Source organism: Anolis sagrei, chromosome 11, assembly GCF_037176765.1.
Source record: "Anolis sagrei isolate rAnoSag1 chromosome 11, rAnoSag1.mat, whole genome shotgun sequence".
Lineage (NCBI taxonomy): Eukaryota > Metazoa > Chordata > Lepidosauria > Squamata > Dactyloidae > Anolis > Anolis sagrei.
In genome coordinates, this window is record NC_090031.1 from 3,910,537 (window position 1) to 3,937,387 (window position 26,851).

The window sequence follows — 26,851 nt, forward strand, 5'->3', positions numbered from 1 at the left end:
ATACCCATAAAATATATTTATACTCATATATGTGTGTGTGTGTGAATATCAATATGTATATAAGATATATACCCCCATATACACACGCACACACACACACACATACACACACGGGGGGGGGGGGAGGAGGAGAGAAATTGATATCCACAGACAGATACCCATAAAATATATTTATACCTACATCTACATAGAGATACCCACATAGAGATAGAGATCCATAGATACTAATAAACTATATTAATACTTATATATCTATACAGATATATATGTAACTAGCTGTCCCCTGCCACGCGTTGCTGTGGTCCAGTCTGTTGATCTGGAAAATGGCCTTGGATGGCCTTAAGTATTTTCTGTTGGTCATGGGGGTTCTGTGTGGGAAGTTTGCCCCGATTCTGTTGTTCATGGGGTTCAGAATGCTCTTTGCTCTTTGATTGTAGGTGAATTATAAATCCCAGTAACTACAGCTTCCAAATGTCAAGGTCTATTTTCCCCAAACTCCATCTGTGTTCATATTTGGGCGTATTGAGTGCTTGTGCCAAATTTGGTCCAGATCCATCACTGTTTGAGTCCATAGTGATCTCTGGATGTAGGTGAACTACAACTCCCAAACTCAACGTCAATGCCCACCAAACCCTTCCAGTATTTTGTTGATCATGGGAGTCCTGTATGCCATGTTTGATTCAATTCCATCATTGGTGGGGTTCAGAATGCTCTTTGATTGTAGGTGAACTATAAATCCCAGCAACTACAACTCCCAAATGACAAAATCATAATTTTTTGAGTGATGGTCACTCCTTGTGTTGTGAGACGTTTTGTTGCCAAATTTGGTGTGATTTCATCCATTGGTTGTTTTGTTTTTAAGGTACTCATTATGCACAGAGCATTTTATATATATAGATGATAGTAATAAAAGTATAATTATTTATATTATTATTATTATTTATAATAGTAATACTAGTATTATTACAAATAATAATACTATTATAAATAATATCAATATTATAAATAATACTGTTATTACTATTTGTGTTGGGCCTTATGGGCGTACCTCCCACTAATAATAATAGTAGTATTATTATTACGGTAATATCCCACTTTCCTCTTATGCCCAATCCAGGCAATGAGCATTGGGTTATCCGGGTGCACCCCCGCTAATAATAATAATAACAACAACAACAATAGTAGAAGTATTATTAATATCCCACTTTCCTGTTATGCCTAATCGAGGTAGCGAGTTCTTGGGCCTTACAGGTGTACCCCTGCTCTTAATAATAATGGTATTATAATTAATACCCACTTTCCTCTTATATCTAATTGAGCTAGCGAGTGTTTGGGCCTTATGAACATACCTCCCGCTAATAATAATAATAGTAGTAGTATGAGTCGCTGTATAGTTGAGAAAGGCGAGCTATAAATGTCGTAAATAAAATAATAAATAAATAGTACTGATACCCCACTTTCCTCTTATGCCTAATCAAGGTAGTGAGCGCTTGGGTTTTCTGGGTGTACCCCTATTAGTAATATGATTAATATCCGACTTATTAAGGTAGTGAGCGCTTGGACCTTACCGGCATACCCGCCGCTGGCCTTGATGTACATCTGCTGCCCGCCGTACTGCTCCTCGGCCATGGTGTCGTAGGCCTCGTCCTCCTCCTCGTCCTCCTCGTTGTGGTAGGACGTGGGGCTGTCGGTTGTGGGTAGGCTGCTGGCTCCAGGGCTGGTTCGCTCCCCTTGCGAGTACGGCCCTGCCGTGGGAGCCCCGGGCACGAGGGCAGCCAGGCCGGGCACCCCGTAATACGAGACCCGAGACAGCCTCAGGGGTCCCCCACTGTCGGTGGCACCACCGCCGCCTCCCCTTTTGGGGTGCAACTCCAGGTTTTCGTGCTTGACCCTGGCTAGAAGCGGGAGCGGGGCCGCAGCGGCGTACGGGGCAGCCTGCAGCGGGTTGCATGGGCTTTGGGGTTCGGAGCCGGGGTCCTCGGCGGTGGCGGTTTGGGAGTCACAGTGCGGGGAGCTGACCTTGAACATGAGGTCGGTGCCTTTCTCCACAATGTGCTGGATTTGGAGGAAGCCAGCCGTGTACATGACCACTAGCTGCTCACTGGCCGCCATGGTCAGCTTGCCCGTGTAGCAGAAGGAGAGGATCTGCTGGAAGCAGGCGGGCGGCACCGAGCCGGGCAGCTCAAAGGCGCTCTTGCTGTTGCCGCTGAAGAGGTCCCGGAAGTAGAGGCTGCTGGCCGCCAGGACGGCCCGGTGGGCCTTGAAGGCCTGGCCCTTGACCACGATGGAGACATCGCAGTAGAGGCCCAGCAGCCGCTGCTCGTTCAGGGAGCCCAGCACCGTGTTGCCGAAGTTGGGGATCTCGATGTGCAGCAGCTGCGACGACATGGCGCCCGGGGTGGAAGGCTCCTCACGCGGTCACGGCAGAGGCAGCGGAGTCACAAGGAGGGCGCATCTGCAGAGAGGAAAGCGGCACAGGGTCAGACCGAGAACGGAAACAAGAAAGGAGACATAGAATAATACAACCATAGAGCTGGAAGAGACCACATGGGCTATCCAGTCCAAACCCAATCTGCCATGCAGGAAAAGCACAATCAAAGTATCCCTGACAGATGGTCATCCAGCCATCATCACCATCATCATCATCATCACCACCACCATCATAATAGAGTTGGAAGAGACCACATGGACCATGTAGTCAAACCCCAATGTGTCATGTAGGAAAAGCACAAAGTATCCCTGACAGATGGCCATCCAACCGTCGTCATCGTCATAATCCTCCTCCTCCTCCTCCTCCTCCTCACCACCACTACTATCAGAGCGTTGGAAGAGACTACATGGGCCATCCAGTCCAACCCCAATCTGCCATGCAGGAAAAGCACAAAGTATCCCAGACAGATAGCCATCCAGCCACCACCACCACCACCACCATCATCACCACCACCACCACCACCATCATCATAGAGTTGGAAGAGACCACATGGACCATGTAGTCAAACCCCAATCCGCCATGTAGGAAAAGCACAAAGTATCCCTGACAGATGGCCATCCAGCCATCGTCATAATAATAATAATAATAATAATAATAATAATAATAATAATAATAACCATCATCATCATCATCATCACCACCACCACCACCACCACCACCACCACCACCACCACCATCATAGAGTTGGAAGACACCACATGGGCTATCCAGTCCAAACCCAATCTGCCATGCAGGAAAAGCACAAGCAAAGCATCCCTGACAGATGGCCATCCAGCCATCATCATCATCATCATCATCATCATCATCATCATCATCATCACAGTTGGAATAGACCACATGGGCCATCTAGTCCAACCCCGATATGCCATGCAGGAAAAGAACAAGCAAAGCATCCCTGACAGATGGCCATCCCGCCATCATCATCATCATCATCATCATCATCCTCACCACCACTACTATCAGAAAGTTGGAAGAGACTACATGGGCCATCCAGTCCAACCCCAATATGCCATACAGGAAAAGAACAATCAAAGCATCCCTGACAGATGGCATCCAATCATCATCATCATCATCATCATCATCATCATCATCATCACAGAGTTGGAATAGACCACATGGGCCATCCAGTCCAAGGCCAATCTGCCATGCAGGAAAAGCACAAAGTATCCCAGATAGATAGCCATCCAGCCATCATCATCACCACCATCATCATAGAGTTGGAAGAGACCATATGGACCATGCAGTCAAACCCCAATCTGCCATGTAGGAAAAGCACAAAGTATCCCTGACAGATGGCCATCCAGCCATTGTCATAATAATAATAATAATAAAAATAATAATCACCACCACCACCACCACCACCACCATAGAGTTGGAAGACACCACATGGGCCATCTAGTCCAACCCCAATCTGCCATGAAATTAAAGCATAATCAAAGCATCCCTGACAGATGGCATCTAGCCATCATCATCACTACCATCATAGAGTTGGAAGAGACCACATGGGCCATCTAGTCCAACCCCAATCTGCCATGAAGGAAAAGCACAATCAAAGCATCCCTGACAGATAGCATCCAGCCATCATCATCATCACCACCATCATAGAGTTGGAAGAGACAACATGGGCCATTCAGTCCAGCCCCAATCTGCCATGCAGGAAAAGCACAATCAAAACGTCTTTGATGGATGGCATCAAGCCATCATCATCATCGTCACCACCACCACCACCACCACCACCACCATCATAGAGTTGGAAGAGACCACATGGGCCATTTAGTCCAACTCTCTGCCATGCAGGAAAAGCAAAATCAAAGTATCTCTGACAGATGGCCATCCAGCCACCATCGTCGTCATCACCACCACCATCGTAGAGTTGGAAGAGACTACATGGGCCATCCAGTCCAACCCCAATATACCATACAGGAAAAACACAATCAAAGTATCCCAGACAGATGGCTATCCATCCGTCGTCATCATCATCATCATCATCATCATCATCATCATCATGATCACCATCACAGAGCTGGAAGAGATCACATGGGCCATCTATTCCAACCCCTGCCATGCAGGAAAAGCACAATCAAGGTGGACAGATGGCCAACCAATCATAATAATTTTACTCCTGTTGTGAATCGTAAATATCTGATATGCAGGATGTATTTTCATTGGACCAAATTTGACACAAATACCCAAAGCAGACCTTGACATTTGGGAGTTGTAGTTGCTGGGATTTATAGCTCACCTACAATCAAAGAGCATCCTGAACCCCACCAATGATAGAATTGAGCCAAACTTCCCACACAGAACCCCCATGACCAATAGAAAATACTGTGATGGTCTTTGATGACCCCTCTGCCACCCCTTCGCGATTTCTCCCTGGGGTCCCGACTCCCAGGTTGAGAAACATTGCATTATATCCAATAGGGACGAATATTCCCCTGACCCCAAAAGTGAGATGAAACACCCAAATTCTGGGGCAATAATTCACCGACCCCCAAAAAGTCCATAAACCAAAATGTAAATAATCCCTAAAGGCTTGAAAATGGTAAAAAACAGGTGTTTTTCTTTTCCCGGGATTTAATGTGGCAAGTTTTTGTGCCACATTTAAATGTCTCGACACTGCAGTAGTTTGGCATCATATCATAAAGACGGAGGACGGAAAAGAGACAGGGATGCTTGGTTCCTATAGAATCCCCATATGGCCCTTGGTGTTTGGGGTCTCCCAATTGGCATGGGATCCCACCTGGCTGCAAAGGGTTGCTTCTCTTTCTCGACGTTGCATCAAAACTGCAGCAAGAGCTATTTTGGGATCGTCTCGCAGCCATGAAGGGCATCCCCTAAAAAACAACCCACATTAAATCAGAAAAGCGAGGGAGCATCACAGCATGTTTTCCCCCCTTGGGGTGCAATAGACAACCCCATCAACAGCCTGGAGATCTTATGGGGTTTCCTATTATGGGAGTTAATGAAGCTGGACTTCGGCACAAACCCCAAAGGATGCTTCCAAACTCCAAATGCAGCAGCAATAATAAGTCCGATTTAAACTAGGATCCAAATCAGGACTCATGTAAACTATGATTCTATGTGGCACTTATATTAAGTCTAATTTAAACTACGATCTCGACCGAGTCCAATACAAACGACAATCCGAAGCACTACTTTTATAGTCCCATTTAAACGACAATCAAAACAAATGCCCATACTGAATCCTATTTATTTATCATCCTAATCACAGTGAGTCTGGTTGAAAGTAGGATCCAGTTTGGTGCCGATATTGAGTCCCATTTTAATTACGATCCAAATCTGTACCAGTACTGAGTCCAATTGAAACCACAATCCAAACCAGAATCCCTGCTGAGGTCTATTTAACCCACAATCCAAACACCTCTATGACGTCCAGTCGAAACTACAATCCACATCGGTAACTTATTGAATCCAGTTTAAAGCACAATCCAAACTGGTTTCAAAACAGAGTCCTATACACATCCAGGATCCACATGAGAACCAATATCAAGTCCTAACAATAATAATAATAATAATGATGATAATAATAATAATAATAATAATAATAAAAAAATATCAGGAATCCAAATTAGAACCAATATTTTGAGTCCTATTTAAACCATCATCCAAATCAGCATCCCAATAGAGTTCGACTGAAACAACAACCAATACCCATATCGGATCCACATTGAGTCCGGTTTAAGCTACGACCCACAGAGAGACCAATTTGCAATCCAAAGAAGTCACAAAGAGTCTGACATAAATCAGAATCCAAATTAGAACTGGTCTTAGCATTGAGTCCTATTTAAACTACGATCCAAATCAGTGCCCCAATTGAGTCCAATTGAAACGACAACCAATATCCATATTGAATCCTATTGATCTATAATCCACATTGAGTCCAGTTTAAGGCACGATCCAAATCAAGACACACAGAGAGTCCTATTTGTGATCCAAAGAGGTCACAAAGAGTCCGACATAAATCAGGATCGAAATAAAAACTGGTCTTAGGATTGAGCCCTATTTAAACTACAATCCAAATCAGCGTCCCGATTGAGTCTGACTGAAACAACATCCAATACCAAAGTATAATCCATATTGAATCCAGTTTAAGCTACGATCCAAATCAAGACACACAGAGAGTCCTATTTGCATCCAAACAAGTCACAAAGAGTCTGACATAAATCAGGATCCAAATTAGAACTGGTCTTAGTATTGAGTCCTATTTAAACTACGATCCAAATCAGTGCTCCAATTGAGTCAGATTGAAATGACAACCAATACTCATACTGAATCCTATTGATCTATAATCCATATTGAGTCCAGTTCAAGCTACGATCCAAATCAAGACACACGGAGAGTCCTATATGTAATCCAAAGAAGTCACAAAGAGTCCGACATAAATCAGGATCCAAGTTAGAACTGGTCTTAGTATTGAGCCCTATTTAAACTACGATCCAAATCAGCGCCCCAATTGGTCCAACTGAAATGACAACCAATACCCATAATGAATCATATTGATGTTTAATCCATATTGAGTCCGGTTTAAGCTATGACCCATAGACAGACCTATTTATGATCCAAAGAAGTCACCAAGAGTCCGACATAAATCGGGATCCAAATTAGAACTGGTTTTAGTATTGAGCCCTATTTAAACTATGATCCAAATCAGTGCCCCAATTGAAACTACAACCAATACCAAACTATAATCCACATTGAGTCCGGTTTAAGCTACGATCCAAATCAAGACCCACAAAGAGACCTATTTGTGATCCAAACAAGAACTGGTCTTAGTACTGAGTCCTATTTAAACTATGATCCAAATCAGTGCCCCAACTGAGTCCGATTGAAACGACAACCAATACCCATACTGAATCCTATTGATCTATAATCCACATTGAGTCCAGTTTAAGCTACGACTCACAGAGAACCCTATTTGCGATCCAAAGAAGTCACAAAGAGTCCGACATAAATTAGGATCCAAATTAGAACTGGTCTTAGTATTGAGCCCTATTTAAACTATGATCCAAATCAGTGGCAAAATTGAGTCCGATTGAAATGACAACCAATACCAAACGATAATCCATATTGAGTCCGGTTTAAGCTACGATCCAAATCAAGACACACAGAGAGTCCTATTTGTGATCCAAAGAGGTCACAAAGAGTCCGACATAAATCAGGATTCAAATAAGAACTGGTCTTAGTATTGAGTTGTATTTAAACTACGATCCAAATCAGTGCCCCAATTGAGTCCGACTGAAATGACAACCAATACCCATATTTAATCAATAGATCAATAAATAGATCTATAATCCATATTGAGTCCAGTTTAAGGTACGATCCAACTCAAGATGCACAGAGAGTCCTATCTGCGATCCAAAGAAGTCACAAAGAGTCCGACATAAATCAGGATCCAAATTAAACTACGACTCACGCCGATGTCCCATTGGGTCGCATTAAACTACAACTCACGCCGATGTCCCATTGGGTCGCATTAAACCCGCAAGCCAGACTGGTCCCGACGTGGAGTCCTATTTAATCCTGTTTGGAGTGCAATTGGGAGTAGAAGAAAGAGAGAGAGAAGGGCCGCACAACGGGTTGTTGCCTGTGTTGCCTCTGCAATGCACAAAAAAAGCCCTGCAAATAAAATAAACACAAAACCTCTCCAAAAAAACTTCCTTCTTCCTCTCCGCCCCTCTTTGCAGGAACGTACCTTGAAATCCGTGTTTCCGTACGCTCTTCCCGGGGAAATTGCGCGTTTGCATGTCTGTGTGTGTGTTTGGTAATGATGACAATAATCATAACCAAAAGGCCAGCCTCCAGTGTGTGTGTGTATGTGTGTGTCTCTTTCTCTCTCTCTCTCCAAGTCAAATCTCGGCACAAAAGCATCTCCGGATGCCGTTCTTCTTCTCTCCAACACTCAAGCCATTCTCTGCAATGAATGGAGCCCTTTCATAGGGGAACTCAAAGCCAAGGCGAGTTCTTTTTTCAAGGGGGGAGGATAGGGAAAAAGAAAGAAAGAAAAGGGCAAAGAAAGAAGAAGGGAAAAGAGTCCGGTGCCGGAGATGTGGGTCCCAAAACAGACTTTTGATGAGTCACTGCAATGCAAACAAAGATGGCAGAAATACTGTACTGTATGCTGATGAAATGCCACTCCGGGGAAAGGAGAGAGAGAGAGAGAGAGATATGTTTGGGGGAAATTTATGGCGCAGCTTTGCATACGAATGGTCGTCGTCCTCCTCCTCGCTGCGCCGCAAAGCCATCTAGGACATGCGGCGGCAGAGTGTCAAGGCATTTGAAGTATTCCAAACAGTCTGCAGAGCTGGCGCAGTTTGGGGTTGTTTTCACTCCTCCTGGGATGGAGAGGAGAGAGAAGCCAGGCACATAGGGGCACACACAGAGCCATATGGACTGGCCATGCACGTGTCTAAAAGGGGCACCCAAAGGGGCACCCAAGCGTCATCTAGTCTATTCTATTATGCAGGAAGACACCATCTAAGCCCTCCTGACAGATGGTCATGAAATGGAGAGGAGAGAGAAGCCAGGCACATAGAGGCACACACGGAGTGCTATGGACTAGCCATGCACGGGCCGAAAAGGGGCACCCCAAGAGGCACCCAAAGGTCATCTAGTCTGTTCTATTATGCAGGAAGACACCATCTAAGCCCTCCTGACAGATGGCCATGAAATGGAGAGGAGAAGCCAGGCACATAGAGGCACACACGGAGTGCTATGGACTAGCCATGCACAGGCCTAAAAGGGGCACCCAAAGCGGCACCCAAGCATCATCTAGTCTGTTCCCATTGATGCAGGAAGACACCATCTAAGCCCTCCTGACAGATGGCCATGAAATGGAGAGGAGAGAGAAGCCAGGCACATAGAGGCACACACAGAGTGCCATGGACTGGCCATGCACGGGCCTAAAAGGGGCACCCAAAGGGGCACCCAAGCATCATCTAGTCTATTCTGTTATGCAGGAAGACACCATCTAAGCCCTCCTGACAAATGGCCATGAAATGGAGAGGAGAGAGAAGCCAGGCACATAGAGGCACACACAGAGCCATATGGACTGGCCATGCACGGGCCTACAAGGGGCACCCAAGTGTCATCTAGTCTATTCTATTATGCAGGAAGACACCATCTAAGCCCTCCTGACTGATGGCCATGAAATGGAGAGGAGAGAGAAGCCAGGCACATAGAGGCACACACAGAGTGCTATGGACTAGCCATGCACAGGCCTAAAAGGGGCACCCAAAGCGGCACCCAAGCATCATCTAGTCTGTTCCCATTGATGCAGGAAGACACCATCTAAGCCCTCCTGACTGATGGCCATGAAATGGAGAGGGGAAAGAAGCCAGGCACATAGAGGCACACACAGAGTGCTATGGACTAGCCATGCACAGGCCTAAAAGGGGCACCCAAAGCGGCACCCAAGCATCATCTAGTCTGTTCCCATTGATGCAGGAAGACACCATCTAAGCCCTCCTGACAGATGGCCATGAAATGGAGAGGAGAGAGAAGCCAGGCACATAGAGGCACACACAGAGTGCCATGGACTGGCCATGCACGGGCCTAAAAGGGGCACCCAAAGGGGCACCCAAGCATCATCTAGTCTATTCTGTTATGCAGGAAGACACCGTCTAAGCCCTCCTGACAGATGGCCATGAAATGGAGAGGAGAGAGAAGCCAGGCACATAGGGGCACACACAGAGCCATATGGACTGGCCATGCACGGGCCTACAAGGGGCACCCAAAGTGGCACTCAAGCGTCATCTATTTTATTTGGGGTTCTTGTACCCCGCCCTTCTCACCCCGAAGGGGACTGTTCTAGACTGTTCTATTATTCAGGAAGACACCATCTAAGCCCTCCTGACAGATGGCCATGAAACCGCCAACAGAACAGACCCCATCAGACTCTGAATCCTAGAATTGGAAGAGGAACCCAAGGGTCATCTAGTCTGTTCTATGATGCAGGAAGACACCATCTAAGCCCTCCTGACAGATGGCCATGAAATGGAGAGGAGAGAGAAGCCAGGCACATAGAGGCACACACAGAGTGCTATGGACTGGCCATGCACGGACCTAAAAGGGGCACCCAAACAGGCACCCAAGCGTCATCTAGTCTGTTCTATTATGCAGGAAGACACCATCTAAGCCCTCCTGACAGATGGCCATGAAACGGAGAGGAGAGAGAAGGCAGGCACATAGGGGCACACACAGAGCCATATGGACTGGCCATGCACAGGCCTACAAGGGGCACCCAAAGGGGCACCCAAAGGTCATCTAGTCTGTTCTATTATGCAGGAAGACACCATCTAAGCCCTCCTGACAGATGGCCATAAAATGGAGAGGAGAAGCCAGGCACATAGAGGCACACACGGAGTGCTATGGAGTAGCCATGCACGGGCCTAAAAGGGGCACCCAAGCGTCATCTAGTCTGTTCTATTATGCAGGAAGACACCATTCAAGCCCTCCCGACAGATGGCCATAAAATGGAGAGGAGAGGGAAGGCAGGCACATAGGGGCACACACAGAGCCATATGGACTGGCCATGCACGGGCCTAAAAGGGGCACCCAAACGGGCACCCCAAGCATCATCTAGTCTGTTCCATTATGCAGGAAGACACCATCTAAGCCCTCCTGACAGATGGCCATGAAATGGAGAGGAGAGAGAAGGCAGGCACATAGAGGCACACACAGAGCCATATGGACTAGCCATGCACGGGTCTAAAAGGGGCACCCAAAGGGGCACCCAAGCGTCATCTAGTCTGTTCTATTATGCAGGAAGACACCATCTAAGCCCTCCTGACAAATGGCCATGAAATGGAGAGGAGAGAGAAGCCAGGCACATAGAGGTACACACAGAGTGCTATGGACTAGCCATGCACGGGCCTAAAAGGGGCACCCAAAGGGGCACCCAAGCGTCATCTAGTCTGTTCCATTATGCAGGAAGACACCATCTAAGCCCTCCTAACAGATGGCCATGAAATGGAGAGGAGAGAGAAGCCAGGCACATAGGGGCACACACAGAGTACTATGCACTAGCCATGCACAGTCCTAAAAGGGGCACCCAAAGGGGCACCCAAGGGTCATCCAGTCTGTTCTATTATGCAGGAAGACACCATCTAAGCCCTCCTGACAGAGGGCCATGAAATTGAGAGGAGAGAGAAGCCAGGCACATAGAGGCACACACAGAGTGCTATGGACTGGCCATGCACGGTCCTAGAAGAGGCACCCAAAGGGGCACCCAAGCGTCATCTAGTCTATTCTAGAATTGGAAGGGTTACCCAACGGTCATCCAGTCTGTTCTATTATGCAGGAAGACACCATCTAAGCCCTCCTGACAGATGGCCATTAAACCGCCAATAGAGCAGATCCCATCAGACTCTGAATCCTAGAACTGGAAGGGGCACCCAAGGGTCATCCAGTCTGTTCTATTATGCAGGAAGACACCATCTAAGCCCTCCTGACAGATGGCAGTGAAATGGAGAGGAGAGAGAAGCCAGGCACATAGAGGCACAGAGTGCTATGTACTAGCCATGCACAGGCCTAAAAGGGGCACCCAAAGGGGCACTCAAGGGTCATCCAGTCTATTCTATTATGCAGGAAGACATCATCTAAGCCCTCCTGACAGATGGCCACAAAAACCTCCAGTGAAAGGGGCTCCATCAGACCTAGAGTTCGAAAGGGACTCTAAAGGTCATCTAGTCCAACTTCATTCTATTATGCAAGAAGACACCACTCAATCCCTCCAGATAGATGGCCATGAAACCTCCAACGAAGCAGACCCCATCTGACGTGCAATCCTAGAGCCGGAAGGGGCACCCAAGGCTCATCTAGTCTGTTCTATTATGCAAGAAGACAGCATGCAAGCCCTCCCAATAGATGGCCATCCAGATCTCAGTACTCTGAAACCTAGAGTTCCAACTCTGAAACTTAAGAGTTCCAAGGGGATCCTGAAGGTCATCTAGTCCACCCCCGTTCTATTATGCAGGAAGACACCACCCAAGCCCTCCTGACAGATAGTCATGAACCTCCAGCAAAGCAGATCCTATCTGACATAGAATCCTAGTTGGAAGGGGCACCCAAGGGTCATCTAGTCTATTCTATTATGCTGGAAGACAGCATGCAACCCCTCCCAACAGATGGCCATCCAGATCTCGGTACTCTGAAACCTAGAATGGGGACCTAGAGTTCGAAGGAGACCCTAAAGGTCATCTAGTCCAGCTCCATTCTGTTATGCAGGAAGACACCATTGAAGCCCTCCTGACAGATGGCCATAAAAACCTCCAGTGATGGGGACTCCATTGGATTCTGAAACTTAAGAGTTCAATGAGGACCTTAGAGGTCAAACCCCATTCTATTATGCAGGAAGACAGCATCCAAGCCCTCCAGACAGATGGCCAGAAACCATCACACTGAATCCTAGCATTGGAAGGGGACCCTAAAGGTCATCTAGTCCAGCCCCATTACATTATGCAAGAAGACATCATCCAATCCCTCCTGAAAGATGGCCATAAAACCTCGAGCGAAGCAGAAACCATCAGACTTTGACACCTAGACTTGAAAGGGGTACCCTAGGGTCATTTAGTCTATTCTATTATGCAGGAAGATACCACCCAAGCCTTCCAAACAGATGGCCATCCAAATTTTGGAGAAGGAGACTCAATCCAACTGAATCCTATAGTTGAAAGGGGCAGCCAACAGTCATCTAGTCCACCCCGATTCCATTATGCAGGAAGACATCATCGAATTCCTCCTGTCAGATGGCCATCCAGACTTTGATCAAGGGCTCCATTGAAATCTAGTTGGAAGAGGGCTTTAAAGGTCATCTATGGTAGTCCAAGTGCCATCTAATTTACAGGAAGACACCATCCGATCTCTCCTGACAGATGGCCATCGAGTCTCTGTTAAAGTCCAAGAGTTGGAAGGGAAGGCCATAGGTAATCCAGTTCAACTATACACTGGAGGAAGGCTCAATTCAAGCCCTCCTGACAGATGGCCACGCAATCATAGTCTAACCGAACGTTGACTTGCATCGAAGCAGAGGACCGAGAGATTCCTAGAGAGATCCTTTCCTATCGAATCCACCAAAAGTCCTGGAGGTCTTTGGAGGGATTTATAGGAGTTGTAGTTCACCTACATTTAGAGCCCACTATGGACCAACTATGGACCAATATCCCAAGCAGCTTTGAGTCTGGACTCAGATTAATGCAAATATAAGAACAACACAACAACAACACATAGCCTTGAGTAGTGCAGTTCCTCAAAACAGAGATAAAGTGGTTTATAAATGTAATAATAATAACAGACATAGCCCAAGCAGCTTTGAGTCTGGATTCAGAGTGATACAAATACTACACCAACAGCAACAACAAAACAACACATAGCCTTGAGTTTTGTGGTTTATTGAAACCAAAAGTGGTTTATAAATGTAATAAAAATAACAAAAATACACAGCCTGAGCTGCTTTGGGTCTCGATCAAGAGATGATGGTAACAACAACAACAAATAACCTTGAGTAGTGTGGTTTCTTGAAATAGTGATAAAGTGGTTTACAAATGTAATAATAGTAACAATAATAATACACACAGCCTGAGTTGTATTGAGTCTCGATCAAGATATAATAATAATAGTAACAACAACAACAACAAATAACTTTGAGTAGTGTGGTTTCCCGAAATAGTGATAAAGTGGTTTACAAATGTAATAATAGTAATAGTCATAACAATAATAATAATAATAATACACACAGCCTGAGTTGTATTGAGTCTCGATCAAGAGATAATAATAATAACAACAACAACAAATAACCTTGAGTAGTGTGGTTTCTCGAAATAGTGATAAAGTGGTTTACAAATGTAATAATAATAATAATAATAATAATAATAATACACACAAGAGATAATAATAATAAAAACAATAATAAATAACCTTGAGTAGTGTGGTTTCTCAAAATAGTGATAAAGTGGTTTACAAATGTAATAACAGTAATAATAGCAATAATAATAATAATACAGCCTGAGTTGCATTGAATCTTTAATCATAATAATAATAATTTTTATTTATTGTGTTATAATAATAATAATGATAATGATGATGATGATGATGATTATTATTATTATTATTCAACACTTTCTGGAGGGAACAATCACCTCCCAGAAACCCGTTCTGCCCACCAATAATTCCTCTTTAAACGCCCCCAAAATTCACAATCTTTGAACACTGGCATAAAATGGCAACAAAACCCACACTAAAGTTGAGTTTAGTGTGGGTTTTGTTGTATTAATATGCCGACCGAACGTTGAGAAACAAGGGCAAAAAGGAAGCCAGAAATAAAAGGGCCGAGCAGGTAAACAATGAATCTTAATATATACAATTTCTATTTATATTTAAAAGTTGAAGGGCCCCAAGAGATCAGCAAAAATAAAAACCCCTTTGGGAGCAGAAATCGGTTTGCGTGCCATTTGCAGGAGGGAATCCCAGCACAGGAGTATATATATTTATATTTCTAGACATCCCTGCAAATGAAAATGGTCAGAAATGCCAGTTTTTTGGGGGGATGACATAATGCCTTTGAGACCTCCTCCATCAATAATGGTGCATTGCAAAGAGAGAGGAATACAATACGTTCCGGCACAACGCCCTGAAATAATAAAGCAAGTAAGGGGAGGGGGGAGAGAAAGGAAGATGTGTGTTGGGCAGGGATGGCACTTACACGCGTCGCCCTCCTGCTTCTCATGGCCCGGCTGCGTGTTGTTGTGCGGCAATTGCGTGTTTCGGTGCGCCTCTCTCTCCTTCTCTCCCCCCCCCTTCCCTTCCCTTTCCTTTTGGCAAGTTACTCTGTGAGTCAGCAGAAAAGCGCCAAAGCAGGAGAGCCATGCCCGCCTCTGATGCAACCCAGCGCTGGCTGGCATCGCAGCACAGGCAGCAGGAACAGCAAGGCAGGAGCTCAAAAAGCCCATTAAGGAGGAAAGGGGTTTTCCAAAAAGCCCATTAAGGTGAAAGTCTGGCAAGAACACACACACACACACACCTGGTTCGACTACAGGGAGTCACACTCTCTCGGCCTCAGAGGGAGAGGCACGAGAAAGGGATGAGCATTGCAGATCTGGGTTCGAAAGCCTTGCTCGGCCAAAACATCACACTCTCTCAAACTTGGATACATAAAGTCACGCTCTCTCAGCCTCAGAGACAGGAAGCTGCGCTCTCTCAGCCTCAGAAAATGGCCCTTTCTTGGTGCCAGATGCATAGTCACGCTCTCTCGGCCTCGGATATGGAAAGCCATACTATCTCAGCCCCAAAGACAGGAAGTTACACTCTCTCAGCCTTGGATACATAAAGTCACACTCTCTCAGCCTCAGAGAGAGGAAGCTGCGCTCTCTCAGCCTTGGATACAGGAAGCTGCGCTCTCTCAGCCTCAGAAAATGGCACTTTCTTGGTGCCAGATGCATAGTCACACTCTCTACTATCTCAGCCACAAAAGCAGGAAGTTACACTCTCCCAGCCTCTGATACATGAGGTCACGCTCTCTCAGCCTCAGAGACAGGAAGCTGCGCTCTCTCAGCCTCAGAGGCAGGAAATTGGACTTTCTTGGTCTCAGATGCATAGTCACACTCTCTTGGCCTCGGATATGGGAAGCCACACTATCTCAGCCCCAAAGACAGGATGTTACACTCTCTCAGCCTTAGATACATAAAGTCACGCTCTCTCAGCCTCAGAGACAGGAAGCTGCGCTCTCTCAGCCTCAGAAAATGGTACTTTCTTGGTGCCAGATGCATAGTCACACTCTCTCTGCCTCAGATATGGGAAGCCACGCTATCTCAGCCCCAAAGACAAGAAGTTACACTCTCTTAGCCTCAGATACATAAAGTCACGCTCTCTCAGCCTCAGAGGCAGGAAGCTGCACTCTTTCAGCCTCAGAGGGAGGAAATTGGACTTTCTTGGTCTCAGATGCATAGTCACTCTCTCTTAGTCTCAGATATCCAGAGTCAAGCTCTCTCAGCCTCAGAGACAGGAAGCTGCGCTCTCTCGACCTCGGATATAGGAAGCCGCATGTTCTCAGCCTCAGACAGGAAATTGCACTTTCTCACCCTCAGATACATAAAATTGCGCTCTCTCAGCCTCAGAGGCAGGAAGTCACATGCTCTCAGCTTTAGAAAGTAAATCACACTTTCTCAGATACATAAGGCCATGCTGAGAGAGGAAAGAAATTGCATTTTCTTGGTCTCAGATGCAGTCACGTTCTCTTAGCCTCGGATATGGGAAGCCACACTCTCACAGAGACAGGAAGTCACACTCTCTCAGCCCCAGAGACAGGAAGTCACACTCTCTCAGCCTCAGAGACAGGAAGTTGCACTCTCTCTACCTCAGAGACAAAAAGTTGTGCTCTCTCAGCCTCTGATACAGGAAGTCACACTCTCCTCACATCAGATAAGGTAGTCATGCTCACTCAGAGACAGGAAGTCACATTCTCTCAGCCCCAAAGACAGGAATTCGTGCTCTGACTATGATACAGCAACTCACAATCTCCTTACATCACACTCTCTCAGCCTCAGAGACAGAAAGTCACACCCTCTCATGCTCTCTCAGCCTCAGAGACAGAAAGTCACACCCTCTCATGCTCTCTCAGCCTCAGAGACAGAAAGTCACACCCTCTCATGCTCTCTCAGCCTCAGAGACAGAAAGTCACACCCTCTCATGCTCTCTCAGCCTCAGAGACAGGCAGTCACCCTCTCTCATAGCTGCAGAGACAGGAAGTCACGCTCTCTCAGCCTCAGAGACAGGAAGTCACACTCTCTCAGCCTCAAAGAGAGAAAGTCACACCCTCTCAGTCTCAGATACATAATCACACTCTCTCAGCCTCAGATATGGGAAGTCATGGCCTCTCAGCCTCAGAGACAGGAAGTCACACTCTCTGTCTCAGTAAATATAGATGTGAGCATTGCAAACCTGGGTTTGAACCCCTTGCTTGGCTCTCTCAGCCTCAGATGGGAGGGGCAAAGCAGGAAAGGGAAGAGGCGGCTTCTATTGGTTTGAGCATCAAACGCCAGGGTCTGAATTCCTGGCTTGGTGAAAAAAAACACACTCTCTCAGCCTCAGAAAGGGATGGAGGCAAAGCGGGGCAGGACAAAAAGCATCAAAGGTGACCTGACCCGCCCACACCCCCCCCCCCCCCACTTTGCAGCCTTTACATGCTCAGAGGCAAGGCTCATTTCTCCTCTTGTGTTTGGCAAGGATTTTTATTAATATCTATCTATCTATCTCTGCATCTCTCGCCATCCAAAGTGTAAAGGAAGATCCGAGCCCCTCCCAGGGATGAAATATTCCCTTTGATTTCTCGGCGCAATTAGAAATGCAAACGGGGCACTTTGTGAGCCGCGCGGCTGCTATTTATGGCGCGATATGCAAATAAAGCCGGCTATGAATATTAAAGACAGAGCGGGGGGAGGAGGGGGGAGTTATTAACACTTCCTCAGTGCGGGATCCATCAGCCGGGGCGCCAAAACGGGCAAGACTGTCCACACTGCAGAACTGAATCACTTTGGTGCCACTTCAACTACCATCAGGCTCAATGCTGCTAAGGAATCCTGGGAGGCCCTGAACCAAGGCTGGCTCTATGGATCGCCTGGAGGACCAGGAACATGCCTAGAAGGGTCACCTCTAGGAATTTACTACATCCTCCAAAGCAACTCTATGGTTACTTCCACCTTGAGGAGCAAGGCAATTCCTAGAAGGGTCTTGTTTAGTCATTTACTGGGTTCTACAAGATGACTATAGAACAGGCATGGACAAACTTCAGCCCTCCCGGTGTTTTGGACTCCAACTCCCACCATTCCTAACAGCCGGTAGGCTGTTAGGAATGGTGGGAGTTGAAGTCCAAGACACCTGGAGGGCCGAAGTTTGCCCATGCATGATATAGAAGCATACCATAGAATTGTCTGGAGGACCAAGAAAATGCCTAGAGGGGTTTTCTCTTGATATTAATGGCTCCTCCTGATCAACTCTGTGGTCACTTCCAAGGGAAACATACCACAGAACTCCCTGGAGGACCATTAATATTCCTAGAGGGGCAATCTCTAGGAGTTATGTTAGATCTTCCAGGGCAACTCTATGCTTACCTCTTGGGAAAACATACAATAATATACCCATACAATTCCTAGAAGTGTCTTCTCTGGATATTTACTGGGTCCTCCAGGCCAGCTCTATAGAAACACACCATAGAATTGTTTGCAGGACCAAGAAAAATCACAGAGGGATCTTCTCTATGCATTTGATAGGTCCTCCAAAGCAACTCTATCATCACTTTCAGGGAAAACATGCTATACAGTTACCCAGAGGACGAAGAACATTCCTAGATGGGTCTTTCTCTAAGCATTGACTGGCTCCTCCAAGGGAAAGAATTTCCTGGATGGCCAAGAATATTCCTAGAGGGGTCATTCTTGCCATTTACTGGGTCTTCCAAGGCAACTCTATCATCACTTCCAGGAGAAACTCACAATAGAATTGCCTGGAGGACCAAGAATATTCCTAGAGGGGCCTTTCTCTAGGGATTAATTGGATCCTCCAAGGGAAAGATACCATAGAATTGCCTGGAGGGCCAAGAATATTCCTAGAGGGATCTTTCTCTAGGCATTGATTAAGTCCTGCTAGGGAAAGATGCCATAGAATTGTCAAGAGGACTAAAAATATTCCTAGAGGGGTCTTTCTCTAGGTATTGATTGGGTCCTCCAAGGAAAGGTTAGCATAGAATTGCCTGGAGGGTCAAGAATATTTCTAGAGGGGGTTTTCTCGCAATTTACTGGGTCTTCCAAGGCAACTATCATCACTTCCAGGAGAAACACACAATAGAATTGCCTGGAGGACCAAGAATATTCCCAGAGAGGCCTTTCTCTAGGCATTGATTGGGTCCTCCAAGGAAAGGTTAGCATAGAATTGCCTGGAGGGCCAAGAATATTTCTAGAGGGGGTTTTCTTACAATTTACTGTGTCTTCCAAGGCAACTCTATCATCACTTCCAGGAGCAACACACTAGAATTGCCTGGAGGACCAAGAATATTCCTAGAGGGGCCTTTCTCTAGGGATTAATTGGATCCTCCAAGGGAAAGATACCATAGAATTGACTGGATAGCCAAGAATATTCCTAGAGGGGCCTTTCACTAGGCATTGAATGGGTCTCCTGGGGAAAGATACCATAGAATTGCCTGGAGAGCCAAAAATATTCCTAGAGGGACCTTTCACGAGGCATTGAATGGGTCCTCCAAGGGAAAGATACCATAGAATTGCCTGGAGAGCCAAGAATATTCCTAGAGGAGTCTTCCTAGACATTGACTGGGTCTCCAGGGGAAAGATACCATAGAATTGCTTGGAAGGCCAAGAATATCCCTAGAAGAGTCTCTCCCGCCATTTACAGGTCATATGAACATTGCCAGGGGAAACATACCACAGAATTGCTAGGAGGGCCAATAATATCCCTAGAGGGGTCTTTCTCTAGGCATTTAAGGGGTCATCCAAGGAAAAGACACCATAAAGGCCCCTTTGCGCAACGAGGGGAGGATCGTGCTCTATTTTTAGTGGGAAGAATGAGAGAAATCACAGCCCCCAAACCATTGAGAAACACAGGAAACTGGCAGCAATCTTTTCTCAATCCCCCCTTTCTTCCCTTTTTTTCTACGTCCCTAGTTTTGTTTTCAACCGCATCCTTCTACCGGCCTCTTCTTCTCCCTTCCGGAGAGATAAATATCGGCTCAAAAGTTTGCTTTTGGGATTTACTTTTCGAATATATGTGAAATATTTCTATTTCACAGACATCCCAGTGTTCCTTTCTCTCTCCATTGGTGTGGAATTTGCATGACCCCGCCCACTGCCTCCCTCTTAAGCCTTTCCTATTCCTTTCTATGGCACACAGCAAACAGAGGAACATACTGGAGGGGCTTGGGGGCCTGACTCAACATGATGGAAGTTGTAGTTCACCCTGCATCATGACATAGCACTGTGACTTCCCACCGACAATGGGCCACATTTGGCACACAGAACCCCCATGACCAGGTTTGGTGGGGAATTGACCTTGATTTATAGGAGTTGTAGTTCACCTACATCCAGAGAGCACTGTGAACTCAACCAACGATGGATCGGGACCAAATTTACCAAGGATGATGGGACTTGCAGTACCTTCACTCACTTCCAGATACCACTATGACTCCACAAATAACAGAGCCGGACCAAACTGGGCATACACCCCCCCCCCAATGACCCACTTTACGACCTGGTGCAGTTTGGGGGAGAATGGACCATGGATGATGGGATTTGCAGTATCTTCACTTGATTCAGTTCCCAAAAGACCTCTGCAATTCCCACGAATGACGGACCTGGGCCAAACTTGGCACACAGTCCTCCCATAACCAACAGAACATACTGAACACATTTGGGGGAAACTGACCTTGATTTATGGGAGTTATAGTTTACCTACATCCAGAGAATGGTGACCCCCACCAACAATGGACCAGAACCAAACTTGGCACAGGGAAGGCGCATGACCAGCTGAACATATTGTGAATGCTGGCAGGGTTAGGGGGTGATTGCCCTTGGAATCTGGGAGTTATAGTTCACCTGCATCAAGAGAGCTCTCTGAACCCAGCCAACGTCGGATCTGGACCAAACTTGGCGCAGAGACCCAACATGGCAAACTGCGAATACTGGCAGGGTTAGGGGGTGATTGCCCTTGGAATCTGAGAGTTGTAGTTCACCCACATCAGGAGAGATCTCTGAACCTAACCGATGTCAGATCTGGACCAAACTTGGCGCAGAGACCCAACATGGCCAACTGCGAATACTGGTAGGGTTAGGGGGTGATTGCCCTTGGAATCTGGGAGTTGTAGTTCACCCGCATCAAGAGAGCTCTCTGAACCCAGCCGACGTTGGATCCGGACCAAACTTGGTGCAGAGACCCAACATGGCGAACTGTGAATACTGGTAGGTTACGGGGTGATTGCCCTTGGAATCTGGGAGTTGTAGTTCACCCGCATCAAGAGAGCTATCCGAACCCAGCCGACGTCGGATCTGGACCAAACTTGGCGCAGAGACCCAACATGGCAAACTGCGAATACTGGCAGGGTTAGGAGGTGATTGCCCTTGGAATCTGGGAGTTGTAGTTCACCCGCATCAAGAGAGATCTCTGAACCCAGCCGACGTCGGATCTGGACCAAACTTGGCGCAGAGACCCAGCATGGCAAACTGCGAATACTGGCAGGGTTTGGGGGTGACTGGCCCACGATTTTGGGATTTGCAGTTCACCCACATCCTTATGCATTTTGTAATGGGATAATTCATTTAAAAAAACATCAGGAAAGGCTGGCTTTGTTACCAAACTGATATTACTTAACACCCCAAATGAACTTCCACCAACTTTGCATGGAGGCCCAACGCAGCTTTTCGAGCATATAATCCAACCACTGGGTTTTTTTTCCAATGCAGGCCCTAAAAAACAAGAGTAATTTCCTTTTTCAAGAAACGCAGACACGACCCCGTTCTTTGCGGCGAGTAAATCTGCATTGTCCAATTGTTCAACACACACACACACATATATATATCTCCATATTTCCCCCTTGGCCATTCCATACATCAGAGGGAACTTAAAAGTCTTGCTATCTTCCTCTGTTTGGAAGGAGAGGAAGATGAAACGGACATTTGCCGATGAGATCCGAAATTCGGCAATAAAGCAACAGAAGCCGAGGCTTCCCAGAAGCAAAGCGTGTCGGCATTTAATTTTACCGTCTTTTTAGCGCCGACTTTACGACTTAGATTTCATGCTGACGGTGATTAATCCCGTCGAGGCGCCTTTCTTCTTCTTCTTTCCCAGAGAAAGACATGATACGCGTGGATTTTACGGACGCAGTGCCTCCTGGGCTCTTAAAGTCGTACATGGCGGCATAAAAGGAATATATACATATATATATATATATATACACATACATATGTGTGTGTACACTTGTGCATGTATGTATATATCTATATACAGTATTATTAATATATTAATAATTAATATCAATAATATGTGGTATTATTAATATTATTATATTATTTATATATATATATATAATTTACATATATGTGCATATATGTGCATGTATGTATATATCTATATACAGTATTATTAATATAATATTAATAATTAATATCAATAATATGTGGTATTATTAATATTATATATATATATATATATAATTTACATATATGTGCATGTATGTATATATCTATATATAGTATTATTAATATAATATTAATAATTAATATCAATAATATGTGGTATTATTAATAATAATATTATATTATATTATTAATATTTATATATATAATTTACATATATGTGCATATATGGCAGAATAAAAGGTAGATATATGTCTGTATATACCTACATACAGTAAACTATTATTATAGCATTATTATATAATATTACAGGCATGCGTGACAGCATAAAAGGAATATAGATATGTGTCTGTATTTATCTATATATAGTATATATTACTGTTATATTTGTAATATTATATAATATTATAGGTGTGCATGGCAGCATAAAAGGATTATAGATATGCATTCGTAAATATCATTATATATTAATATTACATTATTAATATTAATCATTATGCATAATATTATATACATACATACATATAAATAATTAAATTATATAATACTACAGGTGTGCATGGTAGCCTAAAAGGAATATAGATATGTACCTGTACATATCTATATATGGTATATATTGCACCTGTACTATTACAATAATACAATAATAAAAGGTTATATATTATCACCTGTACTATTATATAATATTATCAACAATATACATATATATATATGACAACGTCGTCTGTGCACATTCAGAAGAAGACCTACAAGCCACTCTCAACACCTTCGCAGAAGCATACGAGAAGCTTGGCCTGCCATTGAACATCAAGAAAACCAAAGTGCTCCTCCAGAAGTCACCAGCCAACCCCTCTCCAATGCCAGAAATACAGCCTAATGGTGTAACATTAGAAAATGTTGACCATTTCTGCTCCCTTGGCAGCCACCTCTCCACCAAAGTCAACATCAACCGAAATACAACACCGCCTGAACTCCGAGAGTGCAGCATTTTTCCCGAATGAAGCAGAGAGTGTTTGAGGACCGGGACATCCATAGGGATACCAAGGGGCTTGTTGATAAACCTATTTATTGTCCTCCCAACCCTGCTATATGCCTGCAAAATGTGGACTGTCTACAGACGTCACATGCAACTCCTGGAATGATTCCATCAGCGCTGCCTCCGGAAAATCCTGCAAATATCTTGGGAAGACAGGCGGACAAATGTCAGTGTGCTGGAAGAAGCAAAGACCACCAGTAGTGAAGCGATGGTCCTCCGCCATCAACTCCACTGGACCGGCCACGTTGTCCAAATGGCCGACCACCGTCTCACAAAACAGTTGCTGTACCCTGAACTCAATAGCGGAAAACGGAATGTTGTTGGACAGGAAAAGAGATTGAAAGATGGGCCCAAAGTCAACCTTAAAAACTCTGCAATAGAGACTAAGAACTGGGAAGCCCTGGCCCTTGAGCGCTCCAGCTGGAGGTCAGCTGTGACCAGCAGTGCTGCAGAATTTGAAGAGGCACAAATGGAGGGTGAAAGAGAGAAACGTGCCAAGAGGAAGGCGCATCAAGCTGACCCCGACCGAGACCACCTTCCACCTGGAAACCGATGCCCTCACTGCAGGAGAACATGCAGGTCAACAATAGGGCCCCACATTAATCTACGGACCCACCAGAACACTGATCCTGGAAGACTCGGCCAACGAGGGATTGCTTAAGTAAGTAAGTAATATTATTTAATAGTACAGGTGTACATGGCAACACAAAAGGGATATAGATACATGTGTACATATCTACACATGGTATAGATTAATAATATTATTGTATTATATTAATAATATTAATCATATATAAAATGTTATACATAAATATATATAATATTCTATAATATTACAGGTGTATACGACACCAGGAGCCCCTGGTGGCGCAGTGGGTTAAAGCACTGAGCTGCTGAGCTTGTTGATCGAAAGGTCGCAGGTTCAATTCCGGGGAGCGGCGTGAGCTTCCGCTGTCAGCCCTAGCTTCTGCCAACCTAGCAGTTCAAAAACATGCAAATGTGAGTAGATCAATAGGTACCGCTCCGGCGGGAAGGTAACGGCGCTCCATGCAGTCATGCCGGCCACATGACCTTGGAGGTGTCTACGGACAACGCTGGCTCTTCGGCTTAGAAATGGAGATGAGCACCACACCCCAGAGTCAGACATGACTGGACTGAATGTCAGGGGACTACCTTTACCTTTACCTATACGACATTATAAAGGAATATGTGTATATATATATTAGTAATATTATTGTATTACACATACCTAATCAATTTATGTGTATTATATAATACCAGTTTTATATAAGGTTCTATAATATTAAAGGTATACATAGTAGCATAAAAGGAATATGTGTGTGTATGTGTGTGTAGTATATATTATGTATATAAACAATGTCTGTAATTTCATATATGAATACATATATAATCTATTATAATACTATTACATTATATTGTATTATAACTTTTGATAGCAATTATATCTATTATATTACTGCATTATTAGTATTATTGTCGTAAAGGATTTAATGAAATCAAACCCAATTCAGGCGCAGGAATGACGTGTGTTTCTCTCTCTCTCTCTCTCAGTGTACGTTTTGTCAGATGTGGATAACAGTGAACCCCATGGAAATGCATGACTTTGGCACAATAATGTCACAGAGTTGCAGTGGAGGACCAAAACAATGCCTAGAGAGGCTGAGGCTATAGGATATGGGAGCCTTAGTGTACTAGGAACTCCTCCCTAAAGAGTTAAGCTCCGTCTGCATATTGCAGTGACATGTTTCTCAATGTTTTTCCCCCTTCTTCTTCATGCCGAGAGAAGGGGGAAAAACAACAGCCAATTCCGGATGCAAATTCAAAGCAGGAGCCCTGATTATTCCGACTTTGCGCCGTTGTTGTTTTCCCTTTGCCAGAAAAAGAAAAAAAAAAGGTGTCTTGAAAATGAATAATAATGAATAATAATCAATGCTCTGCTCTGGGTTTGACATTTCTCTCTTTTTTTCTTTTTGCTCCACTTCTGACAAAACACGTCTACACTGAAGAACCAATGCAGATTGAGATTGCTTCAGCATTCCTTATCTGCAGTTGGAAAAGGTCCCTTTTCAGATGACAAAGATCGGATTGAGCCCCCCCCCCCTCCCCAGTTATTATTATTTGGCAATAACTTTCAACTTCTTTCAACTATTGGCAATGGCATTATTATTATTATTATTATTATTACTACTATTAGAAACACAACAAGATTAGTACAAAGTAAACAAGGTCACTCTGCTGGCTGTTGCATAGTGGCCTTTTGGAGCTGATAGATGGTAATTTTGTCAGCCCTGATTGTTTTCAAGTGCAGGCCAAGGTCTTTAGGCACTGCACCCAGTGTGCCAATCACCACTGGGACCACCTTGACTGTCAGTGACTTCTAACTTCTTTCATATGTTGGCAATGACTTTCAACTATTATTATTATTATTATTATTATTATTATTATTATTAGGAAATGACTTATTTCAAACATTGGCAATGACTTTCAACTGTTATTATCATTTGGCAATGACTTTCAACTTATTTCAACTATTGGCAATGACTTTCAATTATTATTATTATTATTATTATTAGGCAATGACTTTCAACTTATTTCAACTATTGGCAATTACTTTCAACTATTATTATTATTATTATTATTGAATATCCCTTATTTGGAATTCTGAAATCCAAAATACTAATAATACATTATGTGGCTCACTTTTGATTCCTCGTGACTCCATGTATTTGTTAAAGGCCGATGAAAAATATTGCATATTAAATGAACTTCAGGCTATGTGCCTAAGGTATATTATTATTAGCATCATCATACATATTCTGATCTGCTTTGGGTCTCAGTCCAGAGATAAAAGTGGGATACAATAATAATAATAATAATAATAATAATAATAATAATAATACACAAAGTCCAAGCAGCTTGGGTCTGGATTCAAATAGATAAGTGGGGTACAAATATAACAACAACAACAACAACACATAGCCTAAGCTGCTTTGGGTCTCAATTCAGAGAGAAAAGTGGGATATAAATGTATTAATAACAATAATAATAATATACAAATAGCCTGAGCTGCTCTGGGTCTCAATCCAGAGAGAAAAGCGAGATACAAATGTATTCTAATTATTATTACTACTATGGGCTAATCAATCAAATTTACTA

The 26,851-nt window shown here is 44.5% G+C and overlaps 1 protein-coding gene across 4 annotated transcripts in view; it reads right to left on the bottom strand.

The window, feature by feature from the left end:
- The window catches only part of NACC2 (NACC family member 2), a 62,824-nt gene that overhangs the window by 21,022 nt on the left and 14,951 nt on the right, over positions 1-26,851 (bottom strand). The window contains exons 1-2 of one of the 4 annotated variants that reach the window (XM_060757498.2): positions 15,213-15,321; positions 1,569-2,455 (exon numbers count right to left, since the gene is read on the bottom strand). In XM_060757498.2, coding sequence (XP_060613481.2) covers positions 1,569-2,388 — 820 coding nt within the window. In that variant the 5' untranslated portion in view covers positions 2,389-2,455; positions 15,213-15,321. Of the gene's footprint in view, positions 1-1,568; positions 2,456-7,966; positions 8,093-8,207; positions 8,850-15,212; positions 15,322-26,851 lie in introns of those variants that run through there. The other 3 variants (XM_060757497.2, XM_067471804.1, XM_060757496.2) reach the window with 3 other exon arrangements.